This window comes from Lepidochelys kempii, chromosome 1, assembly GCF_965140265.1.
Source record: "Lepidochelys kempii isolate rLepKem1 chromosome 1, rLepKem1.hap2, whole genome shotgun sequence".
Lineage (NCBI taxonomy): Eukaryota > Metazoa > Chordata > Testudines > Cheloniidae > Lepidochelys > Lepidochelys kempii.
The window spans coordinates 19,385,593-19,402,968 of record NC_133256.1 but is presented as its reverse complement, the minus strand read 5'-3'; the positions used below and the strand labels follow the sequence as shown (position 1 = coordinate 19,402,968).

The 17,376-nt window shown below is 41.1% G+C and overlaps 1 protein-coding gene across 2 annotated transcripts in view; it reads right to left on the bottom strand.

Moving 5' to 3' along the window:
• Nucleotides 1-17,376, bottom strand: part of ANKRD42 (ankyrin repeat domain 42) — a 41,868-nt gene that overhangs the window by 9,109 nt on the left and 15,383 nt on the right. For both annotated transcript variants that reach the window (XM_073317214.1, XM_073317121.1), the window contains 8 exons: nucleotides 16,855-16,962; nucleotides 15,724-15,843; nucleotides 14,866-15,001; nucleotides 11,760-11,960; nucleotides 10,628-10,753; nucleotides 5,127-5,232; nucleotides 4,204-4,373; nucleotides 1,222-1,348 (listed from right to left, as the gene is read on the bottom strand). In XM_073317214.1, coding sequence (XP_073173315.1) covers nucleotides 1,222-1,348; nucleotides 4,204-4,373; nucleotides 5,127-5,232; nucleotides 10,628-10,753; nucleotides 11,760-11,960; nucleotides 14,866-15,001; nucleotides 15,724-15,843; nucleotides 16,855-16,962 — 1,094 coding nt within the window. The remainder of the gene's footprint in view (nucleotides 1-1,221; nucleotides 1,349-4,203; nucleotides 4,374-5,126; nucleotides 5,233-10,627; nucleotides 10,754-11,759; nucleotides 11,961-14,865; nucleotides 15,002-15,723; nucleotides 15,844-16,854; nucleotides 16,963-17,376) is intronic.

The following is a 17,376-nucleotide window of genomic DNA, read 5'->3' as shown; positions in this document are numbered from 1 at the left end:
TATGTCCTGAGTGGCTCCTTTGCTTGTCTATTTCACCCCAACTATTTATAAAACAAAACATTTTAAAATGTGCGAGTGGGCACTGAAAAGCCATTGGAGTGAATTTAGAAAAGCCAGGAATTAACAGCCCTCGAGAATAAAGGTCACTGGCCATGGAGGCAATAGCAAGGGCAAGCTTTCACCGCACTGCTCGGCCAGCATGTCTTGAAATATCCATGGAGGAATCCTTTGTATGGAGACAGTATAGTCTCCATATGCCCATTCAGTCCTTGGTTACTCTGCAGATATTGTCAGTAAAGGAGCCAATCAGTGCCAGTTGTAATGGCGGCTTTTGTGATGTGGATGCAACTGGACTGAAAATACAAATTCATTTTTCACAAGCCAAACAAGATAGTCATGCCTTTTCGCTCACTACCAATCTGGGATGGATGGATTTGAACACTGACTTAGAGCTGAAAGGGACCCTGTTAGCAGTCCGTTGAGTCATATCCTTTAAAGTTTTAAGTTAATACTTTTAATCCCACTGGTGACATCTTTTGCTCCCCCCAAAGCAACAGAGTCTCTGCCAGCCCTGCTGTCCATCTGCTATCCCGCTGTAAGTCAGTTCTTTCCCAAACACGCACCTTTTATCAGTGACTAACAAGAGGCATTGGTTCGGGGATGCCAACAGACTGTAACAGAGAGAGAGAGAGTGGGACAGTGGATCTGCAGGGATTCAGGCCCAGATTTTAAAGGTATTTAGGTACTGCTTTTCACCTGGGACATAGGATCCTAAGTGCCCACATCACTTTTGACAATGACACTGAGTGGAGCCATACGTAACTACCTTTAAGACTCTGGGCCTTGGACAACGGTAAGTAGCCAGGTGTCCAGGAGGAAGTTGAAATAACCTACAAAAAGTGACACCGCCATTTAATATTCCAAAATCATAGCAAGACAATATTGCACTTCCTTTAAACCATTTAACGGAACACTTCTGTATAGTAATGAGACACCGGGGAATCAGGTAAACATTATGGAAGTGGCTAGAAGCCCAAGTATGCCTTTGCTGAGGTTTTTTAGACCTAGTAGCCATCTAAGTTCTTAACCATAGGTTCTGCATTTGAAACATAATAAATAAATACAATATTAAGTAACACTAATACATTGCATTCATCTAGCTCCTTGCATCCATGGATCCCCACAGATTTTACAAACATTACAGAGTTAATTGAATCTTACTTTTCAGCCTCCCTTTCTTCTTTCTTCTTCTTCCTCTCCTCTACAGTTATTCCTCCCAGCTGTTTGTAGTTGCTGTAGGCAATTTCTAGAAGTTGCCGAAGTTTTTCAATCTTTTGGTAGGCTCTGACTGCAAGACAGACAGCTAACTGGGTAGCAGACTGGGTAGCTAACATGAGGATGTGCGTGAAGAAGCTGGGTTTTCTGAAGGTTGGGAGATGTTTTTTCGCAGTGGGCTCTATTAGACTGTGGAACAATCTCCCAAAGAAAGTAGCAGAATCACCATTACTGAATAGATTTAAAACTACATCAGACACATCACTCAAAAAAATACTGTAAGGAACAATCCTGTGCTGGCTTTCCAGAGATGGACTAGATTGACCTAAATTATCTTCTGTTCTAACTTAAGAACATAAGAATGGCCATACTGGGTCAGACCAGAGGTCCATCCAGCCCAGTATCCTGTCAGCCGACAGTGGCCAATGCCAGGTGCCCCAGAGGGAGTGAACCTAACAGGTAATGATCTAGTGATCTCTCTCCTGCCATCCATCTCCACCCTCTGACAAACAGAGGCTAGGGACACCATTCCTTACCCATCCTGGCTAATAGCCATTAATGGACTTAACCTCCATGAATTTATCCAATTCTCTTTTAAACCCTGTTATAGTCCTAGCCTTCACAACCTCCTCAGGCAAGGAGTTCCACAGGTTGACTGTGCACTGTGTGAAGAAGAACTTCCTTTTATTTGTTTTAAACCTGCTGCCCATTAATTTCATTTGGTGGCCCCTAGTTCTTATATTATGGGAACAAAAGTAAATAACTTTTCCTTATTCACTTTCTCCACATCACTCATGATTTTATATACCTCTATCATATCCCCCCCTTAGTCTCCTCCTTTCCGAGCCGAAAAGTCCTAGCCTCTTTAATCTCTCCTCATATGGGACTCATTCCAAACCCCTAATCATTTTAGTTGCCCTTTTCTGAACCTTTTCTAATGCCAGTATATCTTTTTTGAGATGAGGGGACCACATCTGTACACAATATTCAAGATGTGGGCCTACCATGGATATATATAAGGGCAATAAGATATTCTCCACCTTATTCTCTATCCCTTTTTTAATGATTCCTAACATCCCATTTGCTTTTTCGACTGCCACTGCACACTGCATGGACGTCTTCAGAGAACTATCAATGACGACTCCAAGATCTTTCTCCTGATTAGTTGCAGCTAAATTAGCCCCCATCATATTGTATATATAGTTGGGGTTATTTTTTTCCAGTGTGCATTACTTTACATTTATCCACATTAAATTTCATTTGCCATTTTGTTGCCCAATCACTTAGTTTTGGGAGATCTTTTTGAAGTTCCTCACAGTCTGCTTTGTTCTCAACTATCTTGAGCAGTTTAGTATCAGCTGCAAACTTTGCCACCTCACTGTTTATCCCTGTCTACAGATCATTTATGAATAAGTTGAATAGGATTGGTCCTAGGACTGACCCTTGGGGAACACCACTAGTTACCCCTCTCCATTCTGAAAATGTACCATTTATTCCTACCCTTTGCTCCCTGTCTTTTAACCAGTTCTCAGTCCATGAAAGGATCTTCCCTCTTATCCCATGACAACTTAATTTAAGTAAGAGCCTTTGGTGAGGGACCTTGTCAAAGGCTTTCTGGAAATCTAAGTACACTATGTCCACTGGATCTCCCTTGTCCACATGTTTGTTGACCCCCTCAAGGAACTCTAATAGATTAGTAAGACATGATTTCCCTTTACATAAACCATGTTGACTTTTGCCCAACAATTTATGTTCTTCTATGTGTCTGACAATTTTATTCTTTACTATTGTTTCAACTAATTTGCCCGGTACTGACGTTAGACTTACCGATCTGTAATTGCCAGGATCACCTCTAGAGACCTTTTTAAATATTGGCGCTACATTAACTATCTTCCAGTCACTGGGTACAGAAGCTGATTTAAAGGACAGGTTACAAACCATAGTTAATAGTTCCGCAATTTCACGTTTGAATTCTTTCAGAACTCTTGGGTGAATGCCATCTGGTCCCAGTGTCTTGTTATTGTTAAGTTTCTCAATTAATTCCAAAACGTCCTCAAGTGACACTTCAATTTGTGACAATTCCTCAGATTTGTCACCTACAAAAGACAGCTCAGGTTTGGGAATCTCCCTAACATCCTCAGCTGTGAAGACTGAAGCAAAGAATTCTTTTAGTTTCTCCACAATGACTTTATCATCTTTAAGTGCTCCTTCTGTACCTCAATCGTCCAGGGGCCCCACTGGTTATTTAGCAGGCTTCCTGCTTCTGATGTACTTAAAAAACATTTTGTTATTACCTTCTGAGGTTTTGGCTATCTGTTCTTCAAACTCCTTTTTGGCTTTTCTTATTACATTTTTACATGTAATTTGGCAGTGTTTATGCTCCTTTCTATTTACCTCACTAGGATTTGACTTCCACTTTTTAAAAAGATGCCTTTTTATCTCTCACTGTTAAGCCATGGTTGCTCTTTTTTAGCTCTTTTACTGTGTTTTTTAATGTGGGGTATACATTTAAGTTGAGCCTCTATTATGGTGTCTTTGAAAAGTGTCCACGCAGCTTGCAGGGATTTCACTCTAGTCACTGTACCTTTTAATTTCTAACCTCCTCATTTTTGCATAGTTCCCCGTTCTGAAATTAAATGCCACAGTGTTGGACTGCTGAGGTGTTCTTCCCACCACAGGAATGTTAAATGTTATCATATTATGGTCACTATTTCCAAGCGGTCCTGTTATAGTTACCTCTTGGACCAGATCCTTCCATGATTAAAATATTTTTCTTGATTTCCACAATTTATTTTAAAGCTCATTGGTACTGACAAAAGATTCTGCAGCAGTAGGGAGAAACTCTGCAACTAAAAGTATTTTGTTCTAGGATTCTCATTCCTTCCCACCTATTCAAGAGAAGAATCAGTAAAGAGAGAGAGAACTTACTGCGGGCGTCTCTTTTTTTTGCTTCATCTGGAATGAAATCTTCCGTGGTGTCTGTGCTCCCTTCCACACCATGTCTGTCGAAAAACCTTTCATCATTGTCATCTATTTCTTCATCAGAATCGTCTCCCATTGCCCGTCTCAAAAGCTCCGCAGCTGCCAACTGGGCGAATCTGCACAACACAGTCAATAGTTCATAGCCAGTGAAAAACACACGCACCTCTGAAAAAGCAGCCCAAGATCCACTGCTGATTAGAACACACGCACTTGAATATATGTCAAATAGCAGCAGCTCCCGTGCATTCTTCACACTCCCATTTACTTCAGTGGTAGTTGATGTGGGACTTTAAGGTACACAGGGGAGCCTATACCTCTAGCGCACAAGCTGCAGCCAGCTAAAATGGGTTTTGCACCATTTTGATGAGGCTACACTTCTGCCTCAGTAATATCCGGTGGCAGTTAATTGCACAGTTTAATAAGTTGTGCAAAAATGTATTTCCTTTTAGTTATTTTAGATTTATTTTGCCTTTTATTTGAATCAAATAAGCACCTGTATTATATTTAAAGGTAAACAGGAGTGGCCAGCTGGTCTTCTGCAGTGTTCATTATTTTGTATACCTCTATCATGTCTCCTCTCAATCTTCTCTTTTCTAAACTAAACAGGTCTCACCTCGCCTTATACAGAATTTGACCCATCTCTAGTTACAATATAAATACCCTCAATAAAACCCTTTGCAACACCAATAGAGCCAAAAGGCTGTTAACCCAAAGTTGAAATTCATGGGCTTGATTCTGCTCTCACCTACACCAATGTATATCAGGAGTAACATTACCTGAACTCAACAGAGTTACAGTCGTATAAAAGCAGTGAGTGCAGAATCAGCCCCTATACAAATAAATTATAGCTCAGAGATCTGAACTGCTACCTTTTGGCTACGTCTTTTGGAGTCTCTCCAGCTTCATTCGTAATGTCACAATCAGCTCCTATATCAATCAACCATTGCAAGCAGCTTATGTGTCCTTGTCCAGCAGCTAAGGAAAAAGAATGGTTTCAGAGGAACAGCCGTGTTAGTCTGTATTCGCAAAAAGAAAAGGAGTACTTGTGGCACCTTAGAGACTAACCAATTTATTTGAGCATGAGCTTTCGTGAGCTACAGCTCACTTCATCAGATGTTTACCGTGGAAACTGCAGCAGACTTTATATACACACAGAAATCATGAAACAATACCTCCTCCCACCCCACTGTCCTGCTGGTAATAGCTTATCTAAAGTGATCAACAGGTGGGCCATTTCCAGCACAAATCCAGGTTTTCTCACCCTCCACCCCCCCACACAAATTCACTCTCCTGCTGGTGCTAGCCCATCCAAAGTGACAACTCTTTACATAATCAAGTCGGGCTATTTCCTGCATAGATCAAGGTTTTCTCACATCCCCCCCACCCCCATACACACACAAACTCACTCTCCTGCTGGTAATAGCTCATCTAAACTGACCATTCTCCAGGTTTAAATCCAAGTTAAACCAGAACATCTGGGGGGGGGGGGTAGGAAAAAACAAGAGGAAACAGGCTACCTTGCATAATGACTTAGCCACTCCCAGTCTCTATTTAAGCCTAAATTAATAGTATCCAATTTGCAAATGAATTCCAATTCAGCAGTTTCTCGCTGGAGTCTGGATTTGAAGTTTTTTTGTTTTAAGATAGCGACCTTCATGTCTGTGATTGCGTGACCAGAGAGATTGAAGTGTTCTCCGACTGGTTTATGAATGTTATAATTCTTGACATCTGATTTGTGTCCATTTATTCTTTTACGTAGAGACTGTCCAGTTTGACCAATGTACATGGCAGAGGGGCATTGCTGGCACATGATGGCATAGATCACATTGGTGGATGTGCAGGTGAACGAGCCTCTGATAGTGTGGCTGATGTTATTAGGCCCTGTGATGGTGTCCCCTGAATAGATATGTGGGCACAATTGGCAACGGGCTTTGTTGCAAGGATAAGTTCCTGGGTTAGTGGTTCTGTTGTGTGGTATGTGGTTGTTGGTGAGTATTTGCTTCAGGTTGCGGGGCTGTCTGTAGGCAAGGACTGGCCTGTCTCCCAAGACTTGTGAGAGTGTTGGGTCATCCTTTAGGATAGGTTGTAGATCCTTAATAATGCGTTGGAGGGGTTTTAGTTGGGGGCTGAAGGTGACGGCTAGTGGCGTTCTGTTATTTTCTTTGTTAGGCCTGTCCTGTAGTAGGTAACTTCTGGGAACTCTTCTGGCTCTATCAATCTGTTTCTTTACTTCTGCAGGTGGGTATTGTAGTTGTAAGAAAGCTTGACAGAGATCTTGTAGGTGTTTGTCTCTGTCTGAGGGGTTGGAGCAAATGCGGTTGTATCGCAGAGCTTGGCTGTAGACGATGGATCGTGTGGTGTGGTCAGGGTGAAAGCTGGAGGCATGCAGGTAGGAATAGCGGTCAGTAGGTTTACGGTATAGGGTGGTGTTTATGTGGCCATTGTTTATTAGCACTGTACTAAAGTCAATTATACACACTTTTATTCAAAAATGCCTTTTCCCTAACATGACTTGACACCCTCTAAAGTATGTATAGTTTATACATGTCACTAGCAACCTATGATGGAAATATTAGTTTATAATGGGCCAAATGCTACCCCGGAGTATAAGCCTGTTTTTATTTTCATTTCCTCTTTTATGTAAAGTAAATGTTATTGGCTGATCCTCAGTTCTGTAAGTGGTGCAACGGTACTGAAGTCAGGAGAAAGTTCTGGCCCCATAGCTATCAGCCTGGAGTTTGATCTTAGGATGACTCCAGAAGGTACACTACCTAAGCTCATCCACTACAGGCTGGTCAGTTTGGTCCTTATTATCTGGTGTCCCCAAGTATGTTCTCAGCTGTGTGAAGTATTATGGCTTCTGTAACACTGGGCATCCATTAAAGGTTCCATACAGTATCCTAAGGATGAGTGTTGAATGGACAAGAGCTTTGATTGCCTGGGAGAGAATTCTGTTACTGGCTCATGGCTCTTGCAATGCAGCATAATATGAAGCTGCAGATCTACCATATGTTCTAAAACTATGGTGCGGTATTTTATGCTACTTACGGGTTCCTTATTTATCTACTATGCCTCCTGGTTATGATTAGGCCCAGATCCTCAAAGGCATTTAGGTGCCTAACTCCCATTAATTTCAATAAGTTAGGCACCTAAATTGTTTTCAGGATCTGGGCAAATGCTTTTCTCAAATGTCAATACAACCTCTGAGAAAGCACCAAATGATAGCTGCCACGTGCATGTTTATTTTATCTGGGTGGCAGGCTTTTGGAGAGAGAGTGTGAAATGTCAAGCAGTTCCATTCTTTTTGGTCCTCCCCAACCATAGCTTTGTATCCCTACAATATTTCTCTCTTTTCACAGTTTTTCTAGCCATCAATGTCATGGGATACCATCTGTTTGCTCCTTATACTGGCTTTCCTTCACCCATCTAGAGCTGGTACAAACACTTGACCTGAAATGTTAACACCATTTACAACTTTCTCTTGCTCCTGTTTATGAAGTAACACGTTGGCATCAGGGTGCGGGGAGGAGAGCTTTGCTTGGTTCCCTTTGAGAACTACAGCATTGACAGTTATCAAAGGGAAAATCCATCTCTTTTAGCTTCCCACATAGCATATGATGTCAGAAGTAGGGCATCTGACTCATAATTAACAGTGCTGCAAAAGGGATGGATCTGAATCAAGCAAGTGGTAATTTTTTAGTATATATTAGAAGAAAAACATTTGCCTTAGGGATAGCATCAATCTGAGGAGTTACAAACAAACATTGTAGGACTGGAGAATTATTCCTGGAAAAGATTAAATATGTTTTTAAAAGAAAGTGACAGATTTTATGATTGATATAGAACAATTTACAATAATATAATCCTAGGGGACACAGAAAGGAAAACACAAACAGAGTAGGACCCTGATTCAGCAAACCACTTAAACACTTGTTTATCTTTAAGCACATGAATAGTCTCATTGGAAGTCAACAGACCAAGTGCTTTGTTGAATCAGGGTCTGCAAGGGAAAATGTGTAATGGAAGTTTGTTTGTGTAGACTGTACTGGTTGGGGTGTCTGTCTCTTTTAGAGCCAGAACCCACTCTGTGCCTCCCTCTAGCTCCACAAGTATATAGGCAGCTCCTCCTAGACAGCTATGACCTAAGCACAGGGTTCCGTTTTGGCCAGGACAGTCCCTTTTTTAAGCCCTGTCCCAGCTACCCTGACTTTTTTGGCAAAAGTGGGCATTTTCCCCGTTTGCTCCTGCCAACTTGCAGCAAATGGGACAAATGCCCACTTTTGCCAAAAAAGTGGTGTGTGGAGAAAAATGTCAGGGCGGGGGGAGTGGTGATGCCAGCCCCGCACATTGGGAGAGGCAGGGCTCGAGTGGGGGGCAGGTAGGGCTTGAGTGAGCAGCGACGCCAGCCCCGCGTGGGCACGGAGGACCGGGCTCCAGCAAACAGCGTGGGCCAGCCCTGCACAGGGGAGGGATGAGCTTTAAAGGCAAACTGCAAAAAATAGCTCACACCTTCTGCATCACTCTGCTGCAAAGCAATGTGTTAGATAGCCCTGTACATACAGCATCATAGTCCTCCACAGTGTACTACCGTATGTCTATCATGTGGTTTTGTACATTGCACATCACCATAGTGTTCAAGTGCTTAGAAAGTAAAGATGCAGTTCACAGTACAGTACAGTTCCATAGCTACATACACAATATTTCTAAAAGTTACATCTAAACAGATTAGAGCTGTTGAATTTTTTAAAAATTTTAAATTTTTTTTGGACTTCAACTTGATTATTCTCATTTTTTAGCAATTCCCACCTATGCATGCATGCACCACCAAAAATGGATATAACTTACTGTGGGAGAATGTACCCATATATTCACACCCTACACACTACTGTAATAATCTTTGTACAACGTATGCCTTATGAGGTATCATTTGAAAACTCATAATTTGCTGCTCATTATTGTCCTGATAAAATGTGTATGTCCACATTGTATGTGAAGTTATAAGATTCCACTATATGGTGTTAACAAGTTCCATACTGAGGTTGGCAAATAGGTCTGTCTCAAACAAAGGAATGTGTGCTCTGTTTAATTTGCATTGAAGCGGCAAACAGAGTCCTGAAGCCAGAAGGGAAACAAAGGAAGCTCAAACAGGTGAGGAAAAAGCAGCAGGGAACATCCTTTCCCATAGACTTTTTGTCTCCTGGTACTCAGCTGGAAATGTTTTTTAAGAGGGGGACAGAAACTATAAAAAGGAGGGACAAATATCTCAAGGACCCCAACTCTCTCTCCCTGCATGTCTCATTGACAGCACCTGAAGCGACAAAGGAAGCATTCACTGGATACAGGGAGAAGGGGTCCTAACCTAAGAAATTTGGTCAGTGAGACTGATGAAAGCATGTGGTGAGAAAACAGTGCTTTGAATTTAACATAGTTTGTTAATTTAGGCATCAGCATTTTAACTTTGTTTCTTGTAATCATTTCTGACTTTCATGCCTCATTACTTGTACTCACTTAAAATTTCTCTCTTTGTAGTTAATACATTTGTTCTGTTGTTTCATCTAATCCAGTGTGTTTAAATTGAAGTTTTTGGGAAACTCCGTTTGGAGTGGCAAGTTGTATATATATTAAAGAAATAACAGACTTTATATAAACTTGTATTGCCCAGGAGAGGGTGGAAATTTCCTGGGTGGAAATCAAAACTGGGAGCGTGTTGGGGTCACCCTGCAATATAACCCAGGCTGGTGAAAGCCATATGTGGCTGGCAGGCCACAGTTACACACGAACACTCAGGTGTGGCTTGCATGCTGGAAGGCTTTGTGAGCAGCTCATGTGGGAACTTCTTCATCCAGGCGTTGTAAGGCACCCCAGGTTGCAGGGCAAGGGTGGCACAGCTGCTCATATAGTTTAGATTGTACCCAGATATATCACACTTACATCCAGCTGTTTGCAACCTGGGATGCAGATTCTGGACTAGGCTTAACAGGCTGCTGACTGAAATGGCCAGAGTGGCTGCCACAATGCAGAAATTTGGCTTACTTCAATCTTTACAAGGTGACTGAAGGGCAGTGATGAAGATGGTCAAATATGGTGGGGAAATGCATGATTAGGAAATTGGAGAGTGCACTGCACCATCTTGCTACCCTTGGTGATGCAGCAGTAACAATCTAGACTTCAACTTGTGATGCATACAAAGGATGACAACCACCAAATATGTATTTTTGTCTGCATAATCTCTGCTGGCTGCCCTTTGGAGCTCTTGGGAAAATGAGATGCTGTAGTTCATGAGCTTACCTGATGAGCAGCCACTTAAATAAGTAAGTGAAAAGTCAATAACAAACAGTAATGAGCTGCAACACAGTTCCTAATTACTGACCTTTGTGCATGAGAGTGGATCCCTTATCATCCCGCTCATTAATATTGATGATTCCACTTTCCGCTAATCTTCTAAGTGTCACCAAGTCCCCTTTGAAGGCAGCAACATGACCTGGAAATGCTAAATCTGAAAAATGGAACAGACATGAATCCAAGTAAATGCCGGTAACTCCAATAAGTAGGCAAACAAGCTATTTTTTCACCTCACCTTTCATAGTTTCTCTCTCTAAATAATAATTTAAACATGGAAATGTCATACTTGTTAGTGAGGTTAATGCACCCTTAATTGGTTGAAACACGGCTGCAGAACATAGCATTATCATCACAGGCTTCATTAAGCATGTCTTGGCTACTGGCTACAGGCATCTTATATAATTTTACAGAGAGGAGATTCACTTCATATTTCTGTAGTAATAAATATACCTTTGGTTGAAAGTTAATGGACTAATAATGCTGGGAACTGAAGCTGTCTCCTTATTTTCAAGTCAATGGTCCTAGGTAGGATATACAATGTATTAATTTTTCTTGGTGGAAAAATTATCCATTGAGGCACTTTGATTTTTCTTGTTAGTTGATATGATTAATACTAAGAAAAGACTAATAGATATGGAATGAGTGCTTGAAAAATCGAGCAAGTCTTCCCTTCAGAATAATCATAATGGGCAAGCTTCTGCTATCCTTTCTCTTGAATAATACTTACTTATCAAGTAGTCCTATTGATTTCAGTGGGACTATTGCCAGAGTAAGGTATAACTCAAAATGAATAAGGGAACCAAAATCTTGTCCTAAATATGTAACTGCCTGGAAATTTGTGGACATTGGAATATGTGTCAGATTGTAAAAGGAATATGAACAGCTTTGTATAACTAAAGCAAAAGGACTGCATAGTATAGTGTTGCTGTTTTGTTTTCATTATGAGAAAATCGGAGACATGACACACATGTAAATAAAGTTAACAACTATCGGAAGCTTCAGCTGTTTCTCACACTGCTTATACACAGTTCCACTTGAAAGTTAGAATCACCTGCTGCCCAGGTCATTTGTATCCCTCATTTCTACAGAGTTATTGTTGCATTGTGGCATTTTCTGTTTTACAAGCTAGTATCTCAGAAGCTTTTCAGGCACCTACTCACTTTCCTGTTCTTCTGGATGATCTCTCTCATGTTCCACGCTGTCGATGTACTGTACAATATTATCCTTATAGAATCTCTGTGCCAAGTCCTTTGGGGTCTCCCCATGGTCATTCCTGGCTTTCAAGGTGTGAGACACACTGGCCATTTTACTAACCAAGAACTTAAAACAATGCAGGTGGCCCTCCATTGCTGCCAGATGAGCTATTGCACAAAGGAAGAACATGGCAATATTAAACCTGAGCACAGCCACCTGCCAAATGAAGAGCTACTTAGCTAAATTGTTGTTACTGTTCAGCCCACTGTTAGAGTCTGATTTAGACTATTGATCAGATGTCAGATAACCAAGGGTTATTCAGGTTTTATTAGGCAAAGACAAAACAGCACAATACATAAATGTGAGGATTAATATCTCACCAGTCCAGAAAGCAGCTTCTCAGCAGCTTCAAACCTGCTCCAAAGTGTGAGCTTAATTCACCTTATTTATATTTGACATACATAGTGCAGTTATTTACAACAAGCAGAAGATTAATCTAATTTCATATCTTTTTTTTAAATACAAAATCATAAATTCCCCTATAATTTCATTTCTATACAGAATTCCTCTTCCTTTTCTGTCCTGGATTGTTGTATAGTATTGCTGTGTACAGCAGCTGCTACATTCTACCCCAAAGGTGGCTCCTTTGTAATGGTGGGTTACATGTTACCTTGCTGATGTTACAGGGTACTGTACGGCTTAAATATTTAATGTTTATAAAGAGCGCTGGCAGCCATAATGAAATGAGCTATGGAAGTGCAAAAAATATGCTCATTGCATTATAAACTGTCATGTTTTCCATTCCCATCAGTGGGAAAGGGGAAGGAGGAACTGAATGTCAAATAAAAACTTACTAGTTACCTAATGTCACTGCATGAAAACATTCTGTATAATATGGTTGATATGCTACTGACAGAAAGATGGAATATTTCACTGTAAAGTCCATTATTGTAAAGAAAAATGGTTTCTCTTCAATTAAGAATTCTATTACCCTTGTAATAGCTAAAACATTATATCCAGTTCAAGCACCACTAATGTATTTCATATAAGTAAATTCTTGCCATGTGTAAACTAAAGGAACTATCTAACAAACTATGCACAGCCTTCCACTCCATGCAAATTCTATGAGGCTCTGCAGTAAAAAAGCCTGCTGCATAAGGCCAGAATTCAAGGGGTGAAATCATGGCTCCGTTGAAGTCAATGAGAATTTTGCCATTGGCTTCAGTGGAGTCAGGATTTCACCCAAGCAGATGCAGAGTTTCCCAGGAAGAGGTGAATTCAAAGGAGCCATTATATTGTAGGTAGGGCTGGTAGCACTGCCGATTCCCTATTATCAAGGTGGCCCGATACTTCTTATTATAAGATCCTGTTTTCAGTTGCTTATAACTTTGCCAAACTTTAACCATTTAGGCTGAAATTTTCCATGCCAGGCATCTGCCTCAGGCTGACTTTTTGTTGTTGTCATTTAATTTCAGCCAAATTATGTTGTTTTGCCCATTTAAAAAAGTCTGTTAAGGTTTTCTTTGAAAAGGTCTATAACTCGCACACTTTGGAGCAGGGATTTGAAATTAGGCAGGCCCGTGGCCTTTGTGTCAGGGATATGCCTTTTGCCATCCTTACCTTGTTCTAGCCCCTTCTCCCCCCCCCCGAATTTGGCCAAGTTATAAGCCTTTAAAAAAATCGCAATTTGCACATGCTCAGTAGAGACTTCTTAGATTTTAGAAGCTAAATTCCCTGAAGATTCTGTCCGTACTGGGCATGCTCCAATCCAGGACTGAGCAGGACTTTCCCTGCATCTGCTGCAGGTCATGCTGATTCTGGGTCCAGATACGTGAACTGAGAACTGAAAGACTGTTTCTCCTGTGGTCTCAGTGACTCCCCATCATTGGGCCAAGGCAATATACAGGAAGAAGCTGCCTGATTCAATGCAGAGGGGACAAGAACCAGATGTGGAGAAAGGCAGGAGGAGTAGACTGGGACAAGGAGCCTGGGAGGGGAGACAAAGATTGGCTGGGCCAAGAGACTGGGAAAAGGAGCTGGCAGGGGATGACACTGATATTTGATGAGAAGCCTGGGGAGGGAGACTGGGGCTAGGAGCAAGGAGCCAGTGGGAATGTGTGTGGAGTAGTGAGTGGAGGTTTGGGTGGAGAGAGAGACAGATCAGGGGAAGACCAGGTGATGGAAGACTGGGACCAGCTGGACAAGGGGACTGGACATTGTGGGGAGACTGGGACAGGTATTCTGGAGGAGTGAGACTAGGGGCTTTTTTAGACAAATAGTGCGTGACAAGATGGAGCGTAAATCTACCTCACACTTGCCTGCCATGCACTAACTGTCCATGTGGACCCTGCCACCATGCACTAAAAGTTCCTAGTGCACTTTGATCTACTTCTGTTTCAAAGCAGAGTAGCTCATAGTGCACTCAGGAATTTTTAGTGCGCAGCAGCAGAGTCCATATGGGAAGTTAGTATGCAACATGCTAGTGCGATGCAGATTTACACCCCAGCATGCTGTGCATTAAATGTTCATCTGGACAAGTCCTAGGACCTGCTGGGCAAGGAGACTGGGACTAGGATGAGACAACTGAGAAATGGAGACTGAAACTTTGTATGTGATGAGAATGGGACTTGGATGAAGAGGCAGGGATGGGGAAGAGACAGAATTAGGACAAAATCAGATGATCCAGAATCTGATCTCAGTCAAATGTAAATCTGAAATAACTCCAAATAAAACACTGGAGTACTCCAGACTTATTCCAGTGCCACCAAGTTCAGAATATGGCCCAATAGTTGCAACTTGGGATACAGGAATGAGAAAGTGCCATAGAATGTATCTGATGAAACTCATCACTGATTGCCATAAAAAGAAGTCAGCATTAGCTAACAGTTACCATGCATCAGCGTTATGGATAACATAAATTCCCCCAATTCTTGGAAGATAACTGTGGCAACTTTGTGAAATCTGTTAGCAAATATTGCCCGTGTATATGACTTGTCATTTGCTAAATATTCACATAACAGAGCAACTAAAAGCCAAAAGTTAGAGCTGTAGACTTCTTTTTCCCCAAGGTACCTGGAAGATTTCCATTGTTATCCACGTCATTTATAGTAGCTCCCCATCTAATAAGAAGCTGCAAACAACCCAAGCGGCCATGAAAAGCAGCATAATGAACTGGTTTCCAGTCATTCTTATCTGAAACATTTGCATCCTAGAATGAAAGCAGCAGGTTCATTTATTTAGTTCCTATATGTTTCATTGGAAACAACATGTACATCAGAGATTACATTTGTAAACAGAAATCAGGAATTTATAGTAGGTAACCAAATCAGTTATAAAAACCTATATTACTTTTAAGTTACTTTAAATAAAGATGCTATGAACAAATGATTCCCATTTATAGGCATATAGATACATACTTTCCCCTACGTTTTTTGGTTTTATTTAAAAAATTAAAACACATACACACACATTATATATATAACATTTTTGACATACTCTGGCCATGTTGCTGCTCACTATATGTTAGATATAAATTTGCTTTTTAAAGCTAAAAAATATTATGATTGAAAAAGATCATGATAATAAAAGCTTCTGATCTCTATTTAACTAAGTCACTATCAGCTAATGAAATGTTCTACTTTTCCAAAGTATTCATTCTCTCTAAATTCTTGGATCATTTTCCTTATGTGCCTCATAATAAATAACTAACATTAATTTAAACTAGTATGCTCTCACCAATAGCACACACACAATAACTAAACTACAGGTCAAATCCTACAGTCCTAAGTCCCATCAAATCAATGGACGTTTTTGTTTGCAACAGTATACCATGATTTGGCCCTCCTGTAGGGAGTTGTAATGGTATAATGCAAGTGTACCATTTCTCAAAAAAAGAAAAAAAAATCCCCGCAGAAGATAAAATTTCCTCACCATTCCACTCCGGAGTATGGTTTGTAAAGTGTATGATTGTCCATGGGCTGCAGCTAGGTGTGATGGAGTGCATCCTCGGTCATCTTGAGCTGTTAAGTTTACTCCATTCATTACAAGGGCCTAAATAAATACAAAGCAGAAATTCAGTTTACAAAATTAAATAGCAAATGTCGCCTGGGAGGATTACTTTATACTGTCAGCAGGGTAACTTCTGGGTGAAGTAGGAAGGAGTATTAAATAAGTACATGGATGTTGTCTTCTCTCATAGCAATGAATGCAGTATATTGTGCTGTCCCATCTCTCTGTCTTATATCCATCTGTTGTCTCTTGCCTTACACATAGATCATAAGCTCTTCGGGGTAGAGACCATCTTTGCATTCTGGGTTTGTACAGCAGCTAATATAATGGGGTCCTGGTCCCTGACTGGGGCTTCTAGGCACTGTCACTGTACAAACAATAAAGAACATAATAATAATGTATAGGTAGATCTATCTTGTGTATTATTTATAATCAGAAATGTTTCTAATTCTGAAAATATCTAGCTGAAGTTTCCAAAGCTATCTAAGGTAGGGGTTCTCAACTTTTTTCTTTCTGAGGTCCCCCCAACATGCTATAAAAACGCCATGGCCCAACTATGGCACAACAACTGGTTTTCTGCATATAAAAGCCAGGGCCTGCATTAGGGGGTAGCAAGCAGGGCAATTTGCCTGGGGCCCTATGCCACAGCAGCCCCCATGAAGCTAAGCTGCTCAGGCATTGGCTTCAGTCCCAGGTGGTGGGGCTCAAGGCCTCAGGCTTCAGCCCCATGCGGCGGGGCTTTAGCTTTCTGACCTGGGCCCCAGCAAGTCTAATGCTGGCCCTGTTTGGCGGACGCCCTGAAACCTGCTCACGGCCCCCCCAGGATGCCCCGGACCCCTGGTTGAGAACCACTGATCTAAGGGATACAGATGTCCAGTTGGCATCTAAATATCCTATGCAGCTTTGAAAACCCCACCATGGTGTACAGTATGAATCTTGTTACCACTTCTTTTCAGAACCCTGGAGTAAATCCTCAGCTGGTGTGAACTGTCACAGTTCCACAACGAGTGAGGATCGGCCCTATTTACTTTTGATGTCAATATTTACACTTACCTGCATACAAGTATCATGACCTCTGATAGCAGCGAGGTGAGCTGCTGTCCAGTCTCTTATAGCTAAAGCTGTTATATCAGCCCCATGCCAGAGCAGCCAGTGAAGACACTACCAATCAAAACAAAGACAAAGACATTCATTTGTTTTAAATATAGGTTATTATCATGGATCCAGTATACAGTTCTAATAGGGAATTCACTGCAAATTATCAGTTGATATTATGTTTCAAAGCATTATCGGAATTCTCCATTATTACAATAAATCACAACAGAGCACGCATTAGTAAGTTGTTGCTGCATTAGAAAGCTACAGCTTCATTCCTTCATCCATCCAAGAAATGTACCAATCGCGTACTAAAGCGGACCCAAGCATGCCTTACTGATCTTACAGTATGGCTTATGTAATTTTACATTTCAATTTTAAAAGATTTAAGATGTAACCTATAGGGCTATTTGTGTAATGTTTCTTTCCACTATGAAAGTGAAAGGATACATTTAAAAATTCGAGAAATGGGCACAAACA